Below are 21,080 nucleotides of genomic sequence, written 5' to 3'. Positions count from 1 at the left end.
TAAAATTTGATATTTTAATAAATTAAGCGCAACGAAACTAATGCAACCAACACCAGCCGTGACGGCTATTCGGGAATTCAAGAGGCCTCCAGCGGAGGAATCCACCTCCCCTCTCCTGATTTAGTGACCATGGAGATTGGAAGATCAACGATCCAGTAGCTAAAGTTGGGGCGCTGGCCACAGATGCCTGCCAACTGATTGCAATTTGAAATATTCAACGAGCGCTGAACAAGTAACAGGAACAAACGACAAGAACTTCTGTTTGGTCGGACAGATGGGCGGACAACTCGAGCAGCCGGTAGAGAAAGAGGAAGAGAGAGGAGTAAGGAAGCTATCTGGTGGTAAGGCGACCCAAAACATGATTGGCATTCGCCCAGGCTTAGAGACCCAATCCCAGTCGCTAGCTTGACCAGCTTAGTCGCCAGTCAGTGTAATGAGCACCTCTCTCTCTCCTCTCTTTCCTCTCTCCCACACACCTCCCGCTCGTGTCTCTCTCTCTCTCTCTCTGTATTTGGGTATGCGAACCCACAGCAACGAACTTGTACCTACCTACCAGCACGATCAGCGATAAGTTGAGCCTCTGCTCATATACGAAATGGTTTTAAATTTTTCGTCTAGTGTTTGATTCTTATTAAAAGATTGGCGAAAGCATCTTACAAGCGAATGTCGTTTAGCTCTTCTCCTAGAGACAAAAACTAGATACGATGCGCTCTTGCCTCAGCCAGCAGGCAAACCTAACTCAACCCAACCCAAAATCCAAATCACACTCCATTCTCCCCATTCAGCGTAAAGGAGAGACTCCTGCATACAATTAGCCCACAACAATTTGGAGGCACAGAAATGCAAAATGTGCTTGTAATTTATTTAAATCTCGCAACGAAGCATCAACAGGTCCATTTCCACTTCCACTTCAAATACTCTCTCGGCTCTTATGAGCCATAAGTCCAATCAGCAAAATAATCAGCAAAAAACAGCTAAACGACAAACAGCACAAGCTGATGCTGAAGCTTAAGCTCTAAGCTGAAGCTGAGACTGAGACTGAGGCTGAATCAAGGCTTGGCAAGGCCTCTTCCATTCATGCACTCTTGCCACTTGACATTGCCAACAGGCAACACAGACAACAGACAACAGGCACAACTCGCAACACTGGCAACCGAAAGATGAAAGTCATGAGGCTTATATGTACTTTCCAAAGTGTACTGCCATTGAGTGGATAGTTTAGTTTTGTGTGCAATTCAATAATGACCAATTGAAGTTGAGTTTATGATCATTATTATCACATCGTAAAAACAGACTTTATTTCAGCCTATCAAAGAGAAAAAAGCAATAGTTTATGTACAAATGATTACAATCGCTTTTATAAGTACTGAAATTGTACATGAGTATTATAAACTCATAACAAGAAAAATTAGTAGAATTGTTGAATATTTGCAATTATGGTAAAAGTGGCGTTAATTATATTTTTAAAAAGAGAAGTTGGAGTCTGAATGTTTGCACCTGTTTTATGAAAAGTGTTAAATAAATAAATTAGTTTAATTCTTTAAGTATTAATATGGATAGCGATGGATAAATAAACCAAACAAAATAAGAACATACAAACTTTATATAATTCTTTCTTAGCGATGAGTTTGGAATGCTCTATTAGAAATAATCTTTTCATACAGATTATAAGATAATTATATAAGATTATATACGTATAATTATAGTATATAGTATAGTTATAGTATATAGTATATAATTATATTTATGCTGAACTTTTCGTAGAGATACTTAATATTTCTAAAATTATCTCGTTAATATTAAACAAGGATCCACAGACCCTTAAGTAACACCTTATTGTTATTTTGTCAGGCGACTATTAAACTCGAACTTCTTCTATGCTTCCAGATATGTAAATTAGCTAGAATATGAAATGTTTCGAGATAATCAATAGGATTTTGAAGGTACCTAATGTTACTTATTAGCAAATTAGATACATTTGTATTTATTTCCAGATGATCAATAAGATTTTTGAGGCACTTTTTGTTATTCATTAATACATAAAGTGTACTTTAGCTGAACAATTTAAGAAGATCCCAGAATCAGGGGATCTTTAGCTTTTAAATGTTACTATAAATGAGAGAATCACTACTAATTGTTATTTATTATTACGACTACGAAACTCTAATTATTTGTACACTTTTATCTTTGCAAATAAAGTAAATTTTTTAAATACTTCAATAGGATCTTTAAACGAGCAGAAACTTGCTCTTCGTCAACTTGTTAGTTATTTATAGCTTCTAACAGTTTACAAATTGCTTCTCACGTGAACTAGACTTTTAATAACAAGAAACAGTCAATGCCATCAAGATGATACACGTACTCGTATCTTTTGCAAATTTATGTGGTCGACTCCAACTGTTGTGGGGCCAAATCATGAATGAAGCCTGCCCCAAATCGTCGTATATGAGTATGTGTGTGTGTGTGAGTGTGGAACGCAATGCAATTACTTATCACAGTTGGAGTTGGAGTTGAATCCGAAGTTAGCAGCTAGAGAGAACTGAGAGACTGGCATTGAAATTACTCCACAGTACTTCACAGGCTAACCGAATAGACCAGACCACGAGAGTTAAGTTTGAGTCAACGTATGCAAATGGCAAATGGGAAATGGCAAATGCCATGTGTCTCTCGCTCTCTAGGTGCTATGCTGTGCCGTGGACACGACTATTACCTGTCACATTGTCAGGTGATTGCGAAATTGTTGCGTTACGCCAGTGCCCAATGCCCATTGCAACAACACCAACACCAACGACAACGAAGACAACAGACAACAGACAACAGAGCACATCGCACACATTGGCCCAATGGGCGCGACGGCCTTTAAATTTGTGGGAAACATCAACTGCAGCTAAGTGCCGGCCCATTGATGAGGGGCCCCCAGTTGGAAACGTGACTCGAACGTGACGTTTGTGCAAACAGGAAGATTCAACTGACAGCGGCAATAGTCCGCGGCAGCAACAGCAACAGCACCGGCAACAGCAACAGTTGGCGCTCTTGGGACTCTTAGTCCCAAGTCCAAGTCCAACTCACTGTCACAGTTACAGACAGACAGACAAGAGTTAATACAGTTCAACTCAAGATGGAGCTGCAGTTCGAGTTGCAGTTGAAGTTGCAGTTCGAGGTGAAGCTGATCTGTAGTTGAGTTGATTGCCAGCGTCGCACAGTGGGATCGAGCCTCAAAATCTTATAGAATATTGCCAAGCTCATAAAATGTTAAGATAGTTAAGTCAAAAATGATGTGAAAAGATTATTATTATTTATACATAATGTATAGTGAATTAATAATATAAAATATGACTATATAGGTCTTTACGTCGTGGAAATAAACTTATAAGGAAAACATATTAATCTTACCAATAGTTCAGAAAAGTTTATTTATATTACCATGTCGTACTTTCTATCACTATGAATATAAATAATACTTATAAACTAATGCAAAAGTGTCTACATCACTTAAATTCCACTAAAATATATTAATTCTAATGTTGTATAATAACTAAGATTTTTTGAATCTTTTGTTTTGAAAAAGTTTGTCTCAATTTTCTCGTATTATATTATTATATTTTATCTGAAAATCATATATTGAATGAAATATTATTTGGTGTTATTAAACTTACGGCCATAAAAATTCAACATAATATTAGAAAATCTTTAAAAGCTTTACATATATGGTAGATTGGAATAATTAAAATTATTATTGAATATTCTATATTACTTTGAAAAGGTTTTTTCGTTATCCATTTAGCACTCGTAAATTAAGATTGTAAAGTTTTATAAACATCATCATTTTCAAAATTTATAAAAATGATATCAACTCTTAAGGTCACATTACATCTATGTGACCCACTGTGCCAACGTTGCTGGTGGTCAAGGCAAAAGGCAACTGCGAAACCCAAATCCAAAACGGTATTCGCAAAATTACTCGTACTTAAACGTTTGTTATTGTTGTCGGTTGTTGGCCAACGACTTTGAATGCGTTCAAGCTTCAACTGAGACTGAGACAGCGGCTGAGACTCAGGCAGCGACTTCGACTGCGACTGCGACTGAAGTTAATGTTGATGTTGGTGATGTTTGGCAGAAAGCCGCAATGTCTGGGCCAAGGCGTTTTCGCCAAGTTTTCGACTTTATCAGGGCGCTTACATCATCTGTGGCGAACAGAGAGCAATGCTCAGGCTTTCAAATCATTTGCATTGTAATATTTTACAATTTGCCGAACCGCAGACTCAATGCGTAGGCCGAGATCAAATGGGCACCATGTCGAATGGAGTGAGCTCGGCTTGGTGTGTGTGTGTTTGTGTAATTGATGAAAGTCTCAAATCGCTATTAATGTCATCGATAACAACATGCTGAATGCGGACTGCTGAAAGCAGACTGTCCGAGGAGAGAAGAAGAGGGAGGGAACAACTGTTGCATCTGCATGTGGTGGGTCCGTTTCTGGTGACGACCCAAGCTAGACGTTAGCACAGCGACTTGAGGCTCATAAACATTGGCGACACAAATCAAAACATGTCACAAACAGTTGCTACGCCTCAAAAATTCTTGGAAAGCGTTTTTCTTCGTTTACTTCCTGGTGCCAACTGTCAACATGTCTCGCTTTGAGCCCGACTAGGTTAAGTTCTTGTTCCCGTTCGCAGTCTCAGCCCTTTGGCTGATTTATGAGCCGCGTCAATCGCGCTCAAGCCTAAGTAGCTAGCCAAACAATTACCAAGTCATAAACGTTGCCCATAAACCGTCTCTCTCTGCAAACAATGTAACTGCATTTCTGCAACTCCGTTTCCCCTTCTGTCTTCTCTCCCTTGTCTCATGGGAAAGCGAGACACACACTCAGTCAGTGATCAGATGTCCTGCTTTCTGCTCACAGCCACAGCCAACGCCTTTATTTCGGCTGTTGAACAAACACTCAAGCCCTAAATGACGGCCCATTGTATTAACGTGGCTTATCGCCACGAAGAAAGCCTTTTAATAAACCATATACGTGCATTTAATGTGCAGACCGTGAAGATTCGTCGACGCATTCTTCAACAACAACTAAATAATCACTAAAGCAAAACTTTAGACATGAGTAATATGAAAATTGAAAAACATTTTAGCGCAGCAGAAAAATATATGAATGCGTCTTTTTTGACGGATTCCAAGAAACAGCCGAAAGCCAAAAGAATTCCCAAAATGAAAAGAACGAAGAGTAGTTACACTTCTTTTTTATTTTAATTCACATTTTCTGTAAAGATCTTAAAAATATTAATAAAATGTTAAATCATTTAGGTCCGGGTAAAGTCTTCTTTACTATATTATGCCGATCCCCAGCTGCTTCGCTTGGTGTTAACTGCAGCAACATTGTGAAGCCCAGCAATAACATTGGTAGAAAAGCCTTTATCCCTAGCATAATGTAAAACACTTTAGCTCTTTAAAACTGCGTTTTATTAACTGAGTTGTCATTCTTTCCCTAACACAAAATAGAGTTTTTAACAAAATATAATCAGATACATCAAACGGAACCAATTAAATTAGCTCTGTAGTAGAGTGAAGCCAACACTATGCCCACATAATGTCATTACCTCTTTATACAATCAAAAAAAAAAAGGATTTAAACAAATAAGCAAACAACAAATTAAATCGAAACCAAAATACTTGAATTTTGTAATACAATTACCAGTATTTATTTCTATATATTTGACATCGTTACAAGCTTCTTTTTCAAATTATAAATCATTCACGCCGGACGACGACAACGACCTGCATGCACCTCAAAGCCACTTGGACACTGGGGCTCCCTGGGTAAGCTCCTTTTTAACACCCGATCTGGAAAACAATCCTCATTGCTCAATGTAAACGGTAACCGCAGCAAAGTTGTAAAGCCCAGCAATAACATTGCTAGAAAGAACTGCAATCTTAACATATTTTAAAAAAAAACACCTCTTATTCAATCTAAGTTCTCAAGACTGACTACAAATGATTGCCAAGTTTTCTCCGCTTGAAATATTAAAGTATATTTGCAAATATAAACAAACACACATCTAATCCGCATCTAATTTAATTAGTTATATTCCATTTATAACAGATTGAAGCCGATCTGTGTCCATATAATGTCATTACGCCTTCTCAAGAATGCAGATCAAATTATAAAGAGTGTAAACAAATAAATGAAAAATAAAATACTTACCTTTTTTTACTATAATTACAAGAATATATTCTTAAACATCTCTGAGATCGTTACAAGCTACTCCAGCAAATTGTAACAACTCTGTAGTGTATTAAAAATGATGTGATGCGATATCTGTAAAGAGAGCCTGACGTGGAGACGTGCAACCGAAATGGCCCAAAGCGCGATACTCAACACTTCAAACAAGTTTTTGACACCGCAAACTGATTTGCTCAGTCAAAGAAAAGAACAGAAAAAAAAAAAACAAGATTCTTTTGAGCAATACATAAAATGAAAAAGGAAAACTTTTTATATTGGCCATTTCAATTATCTTAATGCACTTTAATATGAACAGGCAGAAACGACGTGAACTGTAGAACTGAAAGAAACCCTTTTTTACCGTTTGCTGTTGGCTCTCTGACGCACCTTTTAGCCAGTGTCTGGCAGTCTTCTTCTCTACGTATGTGATTGTGATTATCAGCTAATAAGGCATCAATAAATTTTGGTAAGCAGCGAACTCTGCAGCGGCAGCAGCCGAAAATGCCATGAGGTCTCGGGATCGCCTCGAGATGATGCCGCAGATTGCGCCAGGCAGATTGCAATTAATTTGCAATAACTTTTGATAAATGCTCAAGTGTTGCCTTTTGTTGTTGTTGTAGTTGTTTTAGTTGTTGTTGCTGTTCTTATTATTATTCTTCTTTCCCTCAGCTGGGTGTGTGTCTGTCTTTGTAAGCAGGAAAGTGGAATTACCGTCGCCCGATAAAGAGTTGACGCGATTAAATGCCAAAGATTGCATAAAGGGGCCCCATAATAACTACCGTTAACAATGTGAGCCACAAAAAACTTAAGCAACTTGGCTGAAAAGTTAACAATTCTTACAAATTTAACAATTTTATCAACAGGATAAACTTTTATGTACAGAGGGTAAAGGATGTACTATTTAAATTTTAGTTAAAAAACTAAGATCAAATAAAAATAATGAAAACAAATTTGTTGAAAATAAATACGATATTGAAAATTAATAATCTCGCAAGCGATATATTATTATAATAGCAAAATATAATTTGTTTCTGTTTTAGTAAGAAGACTACCGTCAAAAGTGCTCGACTAAGAAATACGCACTATTCATTAAAAAAAAAACACATGGTATTCATTTTAAAATATACCAAGTTAATACACCAAAAATACTAAAATATACCAAATGTTATATATGACATATTGACATAGTACTTCAACAAAATATACCATAAAATGAAAAATATACCATATACCAAAAATACTAAAATATACCAAATGTTATATTACATATGATATATTGATATAGTACTTCATAAAAAAAAATATACCATTGAATGAAAAATATACCAGATTGTCAGAAGTAATAAAATCATTATTCAACAACTTTTCAATAATCTATTTCAATTGGTCTCCCACAATTGCTACACTGCGTAGAAATAAAATGTTTTTCAAATTTGTTGTCAAGCAATTGCACAATTTATGGATTATTTATTGATTTCATTAACAGCTGCTAAGTTTATAAGAGTATGATGTAAAAAGAAATATCTGTGCATTCCGTAATTCCCTTTTTTTTGCAGCATACAAAAAAAATCTCAAAAAAAAAGGTAAGAAAAAACGATGCCAAAGGCTATATCATTTTATTAACTTGCCATCAAATTTTATATGCAGCCGCTAAGAAAAATACCAAACGATCAGCATAAAAATCGCATGCGACAAATTTGCCAATGCCGTTGCAGCAATGCAGCAAATGTTGCAATGTGGCAAGCAACGTTGCACAGTTTTCTGCTTGAATTGTGAGAGAGTACGAGAGTATGCTGGAAATTTGAAAAATGTCATCAATAAGCGAAAAGTTAATAAAAAAATAATTAATTTAAGCGAGCAGCAACTGTTGCTGACTGGTCTGGGCGGGTCGCAGTCTATTCATCCGCATGTGGATGTAGCTGCAAGCGCATTTAAATTGAATAAAAGTCGCTGAAAAGCCAAACCAACTGACAACGCCTCAAAAACATTGGGGCAACGGCAATGGCAACTGTTGCTGCGGCAACAGCAACTGCTGTTGCTGCTGCTGCTGTTGTTGCTGCCGTTATGCGCTTAACATCTTGGCATCCAATCAATTAGTTTTTATGCGCTTCATTGCCAAGCGCTGGCTGTTCCTGTCCCAGGCCAAAGAGCTGGCCAAACCCAGAGAGCTCCCTTGCCCCCGCTCCTCGGACGAAGCTATGGCTAAGTCGTCAGCAGTGTCAGCAACAAATTGGCGAAGGGACAACGACAACTACAACGACGACGATGATGACGACGACGTCGACGACAACTCGCAGCTGGCAACCAGCAGCTTTTGCCGCCAGCTTCTACTAAAACGTAATGCGCCATACTTTCTCAAAAAAAGCAACAAAAAAAAGTATAAAATTGAGGAAAAAAAAAAGAAAGAAAACATCAAGAGCTACAGCTACATTCGATGTGAACCCAGAGTTTGGAACAAGTCAAGAGTGAGAGAGATATTCAAATGGCTTTCAAATGCCAACGAAATGTGCGCAACTTTTGCGGTTTTCAACGATTAACAAATCAATTTGGTTGCTTGCTGCCTCCTTTCGACTCGAGGTTTGGGGTTTCGAAGCTTTTGTTTGCACAAAATGCAACACCTGCTGGTCGTTGTTGTTGTTGCTGTTGTTGTTGGTTATGTTGATTTTACTCGTAGCTTAGCTGAAGGCCAAGAATACCCGCTAGCTGACACCTAAGCAAACGAAAGACGAGTCGAGGGGAGAGAGAGAGGCTGGGCAGATCGACGACAAGCTGCATAAATGCATGAGGATGGGCTCAAGAATCGCATCTGCATTTTGTGGCCAAAACGAACTCGATGCCAATGATGGCATGCCATTTTGGCCATGTCATTGCCGCCTGTTGTTGCCATTTGTTGCATTTGCCATTGTTGCTGTTGTCCAAACACAACTGAAGTGTTAAAAACATTCCCATGTCAGGTATTAGCAATTTAAGTTAACCTCCGTCCCGCCAACGTTCTTGATATTGTATTTGGATTGACGTCAAGCTAACTCAACATATTTTTATCGCTACAAAGCATTGCAACAAAGTTTTCAATGCATCGAAACTAATTTACCGGGTGTACCAATCATTCTTATCGCATACATAACTCTCTTAAAGATGTTGAAGTGCTATAAATTAACTTGTTGCAGTTCGTTGAATTTGACATTTTTGTGTTTGTCCAAAAACAACATTCCCATGTTGTTAATTTTTCCCATTTAAGTTAATCTCTAATGTTGATAATGCAATTGAGCTGTCGCCAAACTAATTCAACATTTCATTATTCTGCAAAGTTATGTTACACTTTCAAGTTGCGTCATCATTCTTAAGGTGTCCGAAACTCAAATAAATAAAACTTGGATTTCTTGAGTTTGCCAATTCTTCGCAAGTTCTACAAAATGATGCAGCTTCAGTTCCTGTTTGTCGGTCTGACTTCTCTTCTGTATCACGGAAGTGTCCAGGCTCAATATTCACATAGCAAACTAATTATAAATGGTGCCAATGCAGCTCCTAAACTAATTCCGAATCAAGTCTTTGTTGACCAACGGCTATCGGATTCAATGTAAGTGAATTTGAGCAAGTTAATCATTTATACCGCTAATATTTCATTTATCCCTACAAAAAAAACATTAAGCAAAACAATAAAGGACACAAATGATTTCAAGACTCAGCTGGCGAATGCAGGCGAGAAGCTGCCACTTGGTGTTCACCCTGCAAGAAGATTGAACCCAAGCTTAAGGAACTCGCCCAACAATATGCTGACAAGCTTATTATACTCAAGGTTGATGTTAACAAGTGTGAAGACATTGCTATGGAAAACAATGTATCCACCATCCCCACGTTCCTGTTCCTAAAGAACTCCGAGAAAGTGGATCAGTTTTCCGGAGCAAATGCCGCTAAACTGGCAGATACTATTGCGAAGCACATTTAAACAACGCATGAAATGTCTATTAATGGATTCTATATAACAAATACACTAACAACAAATTCAAGAATACCTCTAAAACACAATTCACTTAACGTAAGAGTTGTTAAAATTATTTTTACGAAAAAGTAACATTCAAAATTAAATTAAATGCCCTTTATTTTATATTACGCTCAACACATAGCGCAGAATATGGTTTTTAAAGTAATAACAATTAACGTAAAGTTCGCCTAATAAATAACAATTTAAAAATTAATACTAAATCGAAAAACATTGTAAAAGACAACAAATGGAAACAGCAAGCCGAAACAATAAAATACAAATTATAATGTGACAATGTCAGGAGATGCCATACATATGACATTATTATATGTCCGTCCAATAAGCCAGACAGTTTTACCATTTCTTTACCCTTAAGTTAACCTCTATACCGTTAATATTCCATTCGAGTCAACGCCAGTTTAACTCAACTCTATTTAAAAGAGACATACAACATTTTTTACTCTACTATTAATTATTATTAATCTATTAATTTTTTGTTTTCAACAAAGTACTTACCTAAGCTTCAAAGTTAATTTGCTAAAATAAATGTGTCCCAACTCCATATAAAAGAACTTGAATTACTTGCACATGCCAGTTATTCGCAAGTTCTACAACATGGTTAAACTTCAGTTACTGTTAATCTTTCTAACTTCTCTTCTCTTTCAAGGAAGTGCGCAGGATCAATATTCACCCACCAATCGGATAATAAATGGAGAAAATGCAGTTCCCAAACAATTTCCGTATCAAGTCTATTTTGAAGAACATATTAATTACGATTGGGAAGGTAATTGTGGGGGGGTTATAATATCGAATAGAACCGTCCTCACAGCAGCTCATTGTATATCGGATTCAATGTGAGTCAAATCATTAATGTTATCTGGCCAATTTAATAAAATTTTCAATCTATATTCAATTACATCAAGGGATGCTTTTAAAATCTACTTTGGAACTGTCGACAGAACCAATATTTATGAAACGGGACAACAACGTTTGATAGTAAAGCGAAAGAATATTATCGTTCATCAAGAGTATGATCCACACGAATTTCCCAATGATATAGCTCTGATCAGATTACCAGCCGAAATTCTATTTGATGAGTATATTCAGCCTGCTAAGTTGCCTAATCCAGACAAACTATATGATAACGAAGTTGGAGTTGTTTCCGGTTGGGGAGAATTTGATAGTAAGTTTATACAATGTTCCTCATTTTCAAAATTTTCTAGATATACACATTCTTTATTGTAAGGAAATTCCGGGAATACGCCAAACTATCTACAGTACGTTACTGCAACCATATTCCCTTATGAAGAATGCAAACCACTTGTACACAAATACGAGGGATTACACGCATCATTCCATCCAACATCGTATATTTGTTCGAAGCCCAGTCAAGGCTGTACATGTAATGGCGACTCTGGTGGCCCATTGGCAATTCGGAATGAAGATGGAACGAGTACTATAGTGGGCCTCACATCGTTCGGTATGGATGGCAATTGTGACCCCAATACGCCTACCATTTTTACAAGAGTCTCATCGTTTTTGCAATGGATAAAAGAAAATGAATGAAAAATATAAGAAAATAAGAAAAATTAGTAAATAATAAATCAACAAAAATGTAAATCATTTTGTAATGAGCTTATGTGTAAAAAAATTTAAAATAAAAAAAATTACCGAAGGTTATATTTTGTTTATCGATGAAATTCAAAATATACCATAGAGGTTCACATTGGAAGCCAAAGCAGCAAAGACCCTGTTGCCTCCTTCTGCCTATTACATATGTACATACATTATATAATATGATTATGGGTAGCAGTATGCAGGTAAAAATTTAAAGTCGATTAACAGAAACAAAAATTTATTTGTTCTTCTCGTTCCTTCCAATCTTAAGTCCACTTCCATACAGCGAAAGTTGATACTATATTTGGATTGACACCAAGTTAACTCAACTCTATTAAAAAGATAACAAACAGACTATTGTCTGTATCTACTCTAGAAAATTTTAATTTTCCGCTTTCAACAAAGTTTACCTAAGCTTCAAAGTTAATTTGCTAAAATAGCCATCGTTCTTATCGCACATATAACTTTTCTAAATGTGTCCCAAACTATGTATATATAAATGAACTTGAATTACTTGCGCGTACCAGTTCTTCGCAAGTTCTACAACATGGTTCAACTCCAGTTGCTGTTAGTCTTTCTAACTTCTCTTCTATTTCAAGGAAGTGAACAGGCTCAAAATTCACCTTCCAATCGGATAATAAATGGAGAAAATGCAGCTCCCAGACAGTTTCCTTATTAAAATCTACTTTGGAACTGTCGACAGAACCAATATTTATGAAACGGGACAACAACGTTTGATAGTAAAGCGAAAGAATATTATCGGTCATCCAGAGTATGATCCGCACGAATTGCTGAATGATATAGCTCTTATCAGATTACCCGCCGAAATTCTGTTTGATGAGTATATTCAGTCTGCTAAGTTGCCTGATCCAGACAAACTATATGATAACAAAGTTGGAGTTGTTTCCGGTTGGGGCATATCTGATAGTTTTCAAAGGTCATACACTAAACTAGATATTCTTTATTTTAAGAAGATTCCTGGTATGCGAGAAACAACCTACAGTACCTTAATGTAACTATATTCCCTTATGAAGACTGCAAAGCACTTGTGCACAAATACAATTACGCAAAGTTCTTTCCATCATCGTTTGTTTGTTTGAAATCCAGTCAAGGCAGTCCATGTAAAGGCGACTCTGGTGGCCCATTGGCAATCCGGAATGAAGATGGAACCAGTACTATAGTGGGCCTCACATCGTTCGGTGTAAGCGAAACTTGTGAGCCCAATACGCCTGTTATTTATACAAGAGTCTCATCGTTTTTGCAATGGATAAAAGAAAATGAATGAAAAGTATGAGAAAATTTGAAAAATAAATAAATTATAATCATCAAAAATGTAAATAATTTTTTAATGAGATTCTGTTTAAAAAATTTAAAAATTAAAAAAAATACGGATTTTTTTACCCACCTCTTTACGTTTGAGGCACGATAAACAAGTAAAAAATCTAAAGTCGAGTGTGTTTGCATTTTGAGATACACGTTACCCCCATTGAATATGGTATACTAAATAATATACCACAAAAGACTAAAAAATACCCCGGACCATATTTGGTATATCGATGAAGTACTACATTCGAAATATACCATAGAGGTCATATACCAGATTGTCAACCAAAGCGGCAAAGACCCCATTTCCAGTAGACGTAATTTAACATACAAAAGTGTTTCTTTAATAATATGTTATCTTCAACTTTTATCCGATCTGAATCAAACGCTTTTTATTTAGCTTTTGTCGATTTGCGGAGCGAAAGTGGTCGTGTCAAAAATTTGAAACAAATTTGATCATTATAAGCGCTGTCGAAAATAAAATTATATTTCTGTCTCTTATAGTCTATGAGATATATGTATATGTTCTATGTTCATATAGACGGATTGACAAAAAGACAAATGGACAGACGGACATGGCTATATCGTCTCGGCTTTTGACGCTGATCAAGAATATATATACCTAGTGAGGTCGGAGATAGCTCCTTCTGCCTGTTTGTTATATGATTATGGGTAATAGGTATAAAAAATTATACAATTTTGAAAAAAATTTACTGGAAATACATTGAACGTTATGGAGCTATTCTTAAACGCATCATCTATAAAATTAATACGAACAAAAATTAATTTTTTCTTGTCGTTCCTTCCAATCTTAAGTTAACCTCCATACCGCGATTTTTCAATTTGAGCTTCAAAGTTTGCTTAAATGGCAATAGTTCTTATCGCACACATAACTCTTCTAAATGTGTCCCAACTCCATATAAATGAACTTGAATTACTTGCGCGTGCCAGTTATTCGCAAGTTCTACAACATGGTTCAACTTCAGTTGCTGTTAGTCTTTCTAACTTCTCTTCTCTTTCAAGGAAGTGAGCAGGATCAATATTCACCTTCCAATCGGATAATAAATGGAGAAAATGCAGCTCCCAAACAATTTCCTTATCAAGTTCTTACTGAAAAACTTGTAAATTATAATTGGGAACGTAGCTGTGGAGGTGTTATAATATCGAATAGAACCATCCTCACAGCAGCTCATTGTATAAGGGATTCAATGTGAGTCAAATCTATATATGTATTATATCTTATCACTTTAAAAGATATTCCACTCTTTCATCAAGGTATGCCCGTAAAATATACTTTGGAACTGTCGACAAAACCAATATTTATGAAACGGGACAACAACGTTTGATAGTCAAGAGGAAGAATATTATCGTTCATCCAGAGTATGATTCAATCCAATTTCTCAATGATATAGCTCTGATCAGATTACCAACCGAAATTCTATTTGATGAGTATATTCAGCCTGCTAAGTTGCCTGATCCAGACAAATTATATGATAACCAAATTGGAGTTGTTTCCGGTTGGGGAATATTTGATAGTAAGTATACACAATGTTCCACATTTTCAAAGTACATATACTAAACTAGATATTCTTTTTTTTAAGGAGATTCCCAGAATACGCCAAATAATCTACAGTACCTTAATGTAACCATATTTCCTTATGAAGAATGCAAACCACTTGTGCACAAATACGAGGGATTCCACGCAAAATTCTTTCCAGCATCGTATATTTGTTTGAAGCCCAGTCAAGGCAGTCCTTGTCATGGCGACTCTGGTGGCCCATTGGCAATTCGGAATGAAGATGGAACGAGTACTATAGTGGGCCTCACATCGTTCGGTATGGATGGCACTTGTAACCCCAATACGCCTACCATTTTTACAAGAGTCTCATCGTTTTTGCAATGGATAAAAGAAAATGAATGAAAAATATAAGAAAATAAGAAAAATTAGTATATAATAAATCAACAAAAATGTAAACCATTTTGTAATGAGCTTATGTGTAAAAAAATTTAAAATAAAAAAAATTACCGAAGGTTATATTTTGTTTATCGATGAAATTCAAAATATACCATAGAGGTTCACATTGGAAGCCAAAGCAGCAAAGACCCTGTTGCCTCCTTCTGCCTATTACATATGTACATACATTATATAATATGATTATGGGTAGCCTATTACATATGTACATACATTATATAATATGATTATGGGTAGCAGTATGCAGGTAAAAATTTAAAGTCGATTAACAGAAACAAAAATTTATTTGTTCTTCTCGTTCCTTCCAATCTTAAGTCCACTTCCATACAGCGAAAGTTGATACTATATTTGGATTGACACCAAGTTAACTCAACTCTATTTAAAAGATAACAAACAGACTATTGTCTGTATCTACTCTAGAAAATTTTAATTTTCCGCTTTCAACAAAGTTTTTACCTAAGCTTCAAAGTTAATTTGCTAAAATAGCCATCGTTTTTATCGCACACATAACTTTTCTAAATGTGTCCCAACTCCATATAAATGAACTTGAATTACTTGCACATGCCAGTTCTTCGCAAGTTCTACAACATGGTTAAACTTCAGTTGCTGTTAATCTTTCTAACTCATCTTCTCTTTCAAGGAAGTGTGCAGGCTCAATATTCAGCTTCCAATCGGATAATAAATGGAGAAAATGCAGTTCCCAAACAATTTCCGTATCAAGTCTTTTTAGAAGGACGTATAAATTGTAATTGGATAACAAATTGTGGTGGTGTTATAATATCAAATAGAACCATTCTCACAGCAGCTCATTGTATATCGGATTCAATGTGAGTCAAATCATTAAAAATATCTGCACATTTTAATAAAATTTTCAATCTTTATTCAATTATATTAAGAGATGCCCTGAAAATCTACTTTGGAGCTGTCGACAGAACCAATATTTATGAAACGGGACAACAACGTTTGATAGTCAAGAGGAAGAATATAATCGTTCATCCAGAATTTGACCTAAAACAATTAATTAACGACATAGCTCTTATCAGATTACCTGTCGAAATTCGATTTGATGAATATATTCAGCCTGCTAGGTTGCCAGCTCCAGACAAATTATATGATGACGAAATTGGAGTTGTTTCCGGTTGGGGAATATTTGATAGTAAGTATATACAATGTTCCTCATTTTCAAAATATTCTAGATATACACATTCTTTATTGTAAGGAAATTCCGGGAATGCGCCAAACTATCTACAGCACCTTAATGTAACCATATTCCCTTATGAAGAATGCAAACCACTTGTGCACAAATACGAGGGATTCCACGCAAAATTCTTTCCAGCATCGTATATTTGTTTGAAGCCCAGTCAAGGCATAACATGTAATGGCGACTCTGGTGGCCCCTTGGCAATTCGGAATGAAGATGGAACCAGTACTATAGTGGGCCTCACATCGTTCGGTTTAGAGACCACTTGCAAGCCCAATATGCCTGACATTTTTACAAGAGTCTCATCGTTTTTACAATGGATAAAGGAAAATGAATGAATAGTATGAGAAAATAAGAAAAATAATTAAATAATAATCAATAAAAATGTAAATGATTTTGTAATGAGCTTCTGTGTAAAAAATTTAAAAATTTTAAAAAATTACGAATTTTTTTAGGCAGCTCATTACGTTTGAGGCATGTTGACTATGACACGATAAACAAGTAAAAAAGCTGAAGTCGAGTGCTCTCGCATTGTGAGATACCCGTTATCCATATTGAATAGAAACAAAACAGTGCGGTTCTATTCTTAAAGTATACTAAATAATATACCACAAAAAAAACTAAAAAATACCGCAGGCCATATTTGGTATATTGATGAAGTTCTACAGTCGAAATATACCATAGAGGTCATATACCAGATTGTCAACCAAATTGGCATACAAAAATTGTTTTTTTAATAATATATACAACTTTTATTCGATCAGAATCAAACGCTTTTTATTTAGCTTTTGTCGATTTGGGGATTGAAGGTGAGCGTGTCAAAAATTTGAAACAAATTTGATCATTATAAGCGCTGTCAAGAAGTTAAATATATAATATGTCTGTCTCTTATAGTCTATGAGATATAGGTGTCATACAGACGGAGGGTCAAAAAAGACAAATGGCGGACGGACATAGCTATATCGTCTCGACTGTTGACGATGATCAAGAATATATACCTAACGGGGTCGGATGGTTCCTTTTGCTTGTTAATTAAATTTTATGATTATGGGTAGTAGGTATTAAAAATTATACAATATTGAAACAAAATTACAAGACTTAAGGTACACATAAAAGACAATTTTATTACAGACTATGCAATTTGAATCATTTAAATATCTACTTGATTTGCAATCGAGTTGATCAGAATGCATAATCTATAAAATTAATACGAACAAAAATTTATTTTTTCATGTCGTTTCTTCCAATCTTATGTTAACCTTCATACCGCGAAAGTTTATTTTTCTGCTTTCAATTTGAGCTTCAAAGTTAATTTGCTTAAATGGCAATAGTTCTTATCGCACACATAACTCTTCTAAATGTGTCCCAAACTTCATATAAATGAACTTGAATTACTTGCGCGTGCCAGTTCTTCGCAAGTTCTACAACATGGTTAAACTTCAGTTGCTGTTAGTCTTTGTAACTTCTCTTCTATTTCAAGGAAGTAAACAGGCTCAATATTCACTCACCAATCGGATAATAAATGGAGAAAATGCAGCTCCCAAACAGTTTCCTTATCAAGTCTTTATTGAAAAACATGTAAATTATGATTGGAAACCTAATTGTGGTGGCGTTGTAATATCGAATAGAACCGTCCTCACAGCAGCTCATTGCATAAAGGATTCAATGTAAGTCGAATCATTAAAATTATCTGATCAATTTAATAAAATTTTTAATCTATATTCAATTATATCAAGCGATGCTTTTAAAATCTACTTTGGAACTGTCGACAGAACCAATATTTATGAAACGGGACAACAACGTTTGATAGTAAAGCGAAAGAATATTATCGGTCATCCAGAGTATGATCCACACGAATTGCTGAATGATATAGCTCTTATCAGATTACCAGCCGAAATTCTATTTGATGAGTATATTCAGCCTGCTAAGTTGCCTGATCCAGACAAATTATATGATAACGAAATTGGAGTTGCTTCCGGTTGGGGCATATCCGATAGTAAGTGTGTAGAATAATCAACATTTTCAAAGGTCATATACTAAACAAGTTATTCTTTATTTTAAGGAGATTCCTGGTATGCGAAAAACAACCTACAGTACCTTAATGTAACTATATTCCCTTATGAAGACTGCAAAGCACTTGTGCACAAATACAATTACGCAAAGTTCTTTCCATCATCGTTTGTTTGTTTGAAATCCAGTCAAGGCAGTCCATGTAAAGGCGACTCTGGTGGCCCATTGGCAATCCGGAATGAAGATGGAACCAGTACTATAGTGGGCCTCACATCGTTCGGTGTAAGCGAAACTTGTGAGCCCAATATGCCTGGTATTTTTACAAGAGTCTCATCGTTTTTACAATGGATAAAAGAAAATGAATGAAAAGTATGAGAAAACTTGAAAAATAAATAAATAATAATCAACAAAAATGTAAATAATTTTTTAATGAGCTTCTGTGTAAAAAATTTAAGAATTAAACAAAATTACGAATTTTTTTAGCCACCTCTTTACGTTTGAGGCATGTTGACTATGGACACGATACACAAGTAAAGTCGAGTGTGCTCCCATTGTGAGATACCCGTTACCCACATTGAAGAGAAACAAAATAGTGCGGTACTATTCTTCAAATATACTAAATAATATACCAAACAAAAAATATATATACATATATATACCTCAGGCCAAATTTGCTATATCGATGAAGTACTACATTCGAAATATACCATAGAGGTCATATACAAGATTGTCAACCATTTTTAATTAGCCATACAAAAGTTTTTCTTTAATAATATCTACAACTTTTATCCGATCTGAATTAAACGCTTTTTATTTAGCTATTGTCGATTTGCGGAGCGAAAGTGGGCGTAGCAAAAATTTGAAGCAAATTTGATCATTATAAGCGCTGTCAAAAAGAAAATCACATTTCTGTCTCTTATAGTCTATAAGATATAGGTGTTCATACAGACGCAGGGACAAAAAGACAAAGGGACAGACGGACATAGCTATATCGTCTTGGCTTTGACACTAATCAAGAATATATATACCTAATGGGGTCGGTGATGGCTCCTTCTGCCTGTTATGTAAATTATATGGTTATTATAGACTTGAGGCACACATACAAGACATTTTTATTACAGACATTTGAAGTTGAATCATTCAAATATCTACTTGATATGCAATCGAGTTCAGTAGTATGCAAGTAAAAATGTAAAGTTGAACTTGAAATCCGTTGAACGTTATGCAGCTATTCTTAAACGCATAATCTATAAAATTAATAATTTTACTCATTCTTATCGCATACTCATTCTTATCGCAAAAAAGAGTTATGAAACTTTTTTAAAGGTGTTCCAACCGTATATAAATTTACTTGGATTTCTGTCGCGTGCCAGTTCTTCGCAAGTTCTACAACATGGTTCAACTTCAGTTGCTGTTAGTCTTTCTAACTTCTCTTCTCTTTCAAGGAAGTGAGCAGGATCAATATTCACCCACTAATCGGATAATAAATGGAGAAAATGCAGCTCCCAAACAGTTTCCTTATCAAGTCTTTATTGAAAAACATGTAAATTATGATTGGAAACCTAATTGTGGTGGCGTTGTAATATCGAATAGAACCGTCCTCACAGCAGCTCATTGTATAAAGGATTCAATGTAAGTCAAATCATTAAAATTATCTGATCATTTTAATACAATTTTTAATCTACATTCAATTATATTAAGGGATGCCTTTAAAATCTACTTTGGAGCTGTTGACAGAACCAATACTTTCGAAACGGGACAACAACGTTTGATAGTCAAGAGGAAGAATATTATCGTTCATCCTGAATATGATCCACACCAAAGACTTAATGATATAGCTCTGATCAGATTACCAGCCGAAATTCTATTTGATGAGTATATTCAGCCTGCTAAGTTGCCTGATCCAGACAAATTATATGATAACGAAATTGGAGTTGGTTCCGGTTGGGGCATGACTGATAGTAAGTTTGTAGATTAATCAATATTTTCAAAGGTCATATACTAAACTACATATTCTTTATTTTAAGGAAATTCCTGGAAACTGACAAGCAATCTACAGTACCTTAATGTAACCATATTTCCTTATGAAGAATGCAAACCACTTGTGCACAAATACAAGGCATTCCACGCAAAATTCTTTCCAGCATCGTATATTTGTTTGAAGCCCAGTCAAGGCAGTACTTGTCATGGCGACTCTGGTGGCCCATTGGCAATTCGGAATGAAGATGGAACTAGTACTATAGTGGGCCTCACAGCATTCGGTACGACCATAACTTGTGAGCCCAATATGCTTGTTATTTTTACAAGAGTCTCATCGTTTTTGCAATGGATAAAACAAAATGAATGAAACAAATAAATAAAAATTAAAAACCGTATGATGATTTTAAAATTCTGTAGTAATGGTGTACTAGGTTTATGATCGTTGCAAAATAAATCGATATAGAATAAACTGCAATTACTGACTCCAAGCTAAAAGCAATTTTATAGCTTCGTCTAACAATGTTTTTCAATATAGAATGTGATTCTATATAAAAGTTTAACATAGTATCGTTCACGCATATGAATAACCTAAATGTACTTAGTTTTAGTCAGCGAATTTAATATTTTATTTTATTTGGTTGCAATGTTACAATCTCAAAATTTCTATAAATGTTTACCAGATTCTTGCAAATATTGAAGACCGATTTTTTTACAACTTTATTAAAAATAATTTATAAATGTCAAAAGAACACAACAGCACCTTTGTAGAGCCTATAAT

General features: G+C 35.4%; 6 protein-coding genes and 1 pseudogene across 8 annotated transcripts; all 7 read left to right on the top strand.

Moving 5' to 3' along the window:
- The first annotated feature begins 9,630 nt into the window (after positions 1–9,630).
- Positions 9,631–10,163, top strand: LOC132788255 (thioredoxin-2-like; annotated as a pseudogene).
- Positions 10,164–10,792: 629 nt separating this feature from the next.
- Positions 10,793–11,879, top strand: LOC132790615 (chymotrypsin-2-like). The gene is made up of 3 exons (XM_060799197.1): positions 10,793–11,053; positions 11,123–11,382; positions 11,446–11,879. Exons 1-3 carry the CDS (start codon positions 10,815–10,817, stop codon positions 11,763–11,765), a joined length of 819 nt encoding a protein of 272 aa, XP_060655180.1. The 5' UTR covers positions 10,793–10,814; the 3' UTR covers positions 11,766–11,879.
- A 473-nt stretch (positions 11,880–12,352) lies between these two features.
- On the top strand, positions 12,353–13,128 carry LOC132792038 (inactive CLIP domain-containing serine protease A8-like). 2 transcript variants are annotated; one of them, XM_060801240.1, is made up of 2 exons: positions 12,353–12,725; positions 12,791–13,128. In XM_060801240.1, exons 1-2 carry the CDS (start codon positions 12,458–12,460, stop codon positions 13,099–13,101), a joined length of 579 nt encoding a protein of 192 aa, XP_060657223.1. In that variant the 5' UTR covers positions 12,353–12,457; the 3' UTR covers positions 13,102–13,128. The 2 variants fall into 2 exon arrangements, with proteins under 2 accessions (XP_060657223.1, XP_060657222.1); XM_060801239.1 differs by having other exon boundaries at positions 12,788–13,128.
- Positions 13,129–14,096: 968 nt separating this feature from the next.
- LOC132790585 (chymotrypsin-2-like) lies at positions 14,097–15,174 on the top strand. Of its 2 annotated transcripts, none has more exons than XM_060799160.1 (3): positions 14,097–14,349; positions 14,415–14,674; positions 14,741–15,174. In XM_060799160.1, exons 1-3 carry the CDS (start codon positions 14,111–14,113, stop codon positions 15,058–15,060), a joined length of 819 nt encoding a protein of 272 aa, XP_060655143.1. In that variant the 5' UTR covers positions 14,097–14,110; the 3' UTR covers positions 15,061–15,174. The 2 variants fall into 2 exon arrangements, with proteins under 2 accessions (XP_060655143.1, XP_060655142.1); XM_060799159.1 differs by having other exon boundaries at positions 14,394–14,674.
- A 506-nt stretch (positions 15,175–15,680) lies between these two features.
- LOC132791919 (chymotrypsin-like elastase family member 2A) lies at positions 15,681–16,714 on the top strand. The gene is made up of 3 exons (XM_060801047.1): positions 15,681–15,938; positions 16,008–16,267; positions 16,331–16,714. Exons 1-3 carry the CDS (start codon positions 15,700–15,702, stop codon positions 16,648–16,650), a joined length of 819 nt encoding a protein of 272 aa, XP_060657030.1. The 5' UTR covers positions 15,681–15,699; the 3' UTR covers positions 16,651–16,714.
- Positions 16,715–17,731: 1,017 nt separating this feature from the next.
- Positions 17,732–18,744, top strand: LOC132791922 (collagenase-like). Its single transcript, XM_060801050.1, has 3 exons — positions 17,732–17,979; positions 18,049–18,308; positions 18,375–18,744. Exons 1-3 carry the CDS (start codon positions 17,741–17,743, stop codon positions 18,686–18,688), a joined length of 813 nt encoding a protein of 270 aa, XP_060657033.1. The 5' UTR covers positions 17,732–17,740; the 3' UTR covers positions 18,689–18,744.
- Positions 18,745–19,706: 962 nt separating this feature from the next.
- On the top strand, positions 19,707–20,715 carry LOC132791920 (chymotrypsin-2-like). The gene is made up of 3 exons (XM_060801048.1): positions 19,707–19,954; positions 20,024–20,283; positions 20,350–20,715. The coding sequence occupies exons 1-3, from the start codon at positions 19,716–19,718 to the stop codon at positions 20,667–20,669; spliced, it is 819 nt and encodes a 272-aa protein (XP_060657031.1). The 5' UTR covers positions 19,707–19,715; the 3' UTR covers positions 20,670–20,715.
- The last annotated feature ends 365 nt before the right edge of the window (positions 20,716–21,080 follow it).

Source organism: Drosophila nasuta, chromosome 3 (assembly GCF_023558535.2).
Source record: "Drosophila nasuta strain 15112-1781.00 chromosome 3, ASM2355853v1, whole genome shotgun sequence".
Lineage (NCBI taxonomy): Eukaryota > Metazoa > Arthropoda > Insecta > Diptera > Drosophilidae > Drosophila > Drosophila nasuta.
Note: the sequence above shows the minus strand (reverse complement) of the source record. Positions and strands in the feature narration are given on the sequence as shown.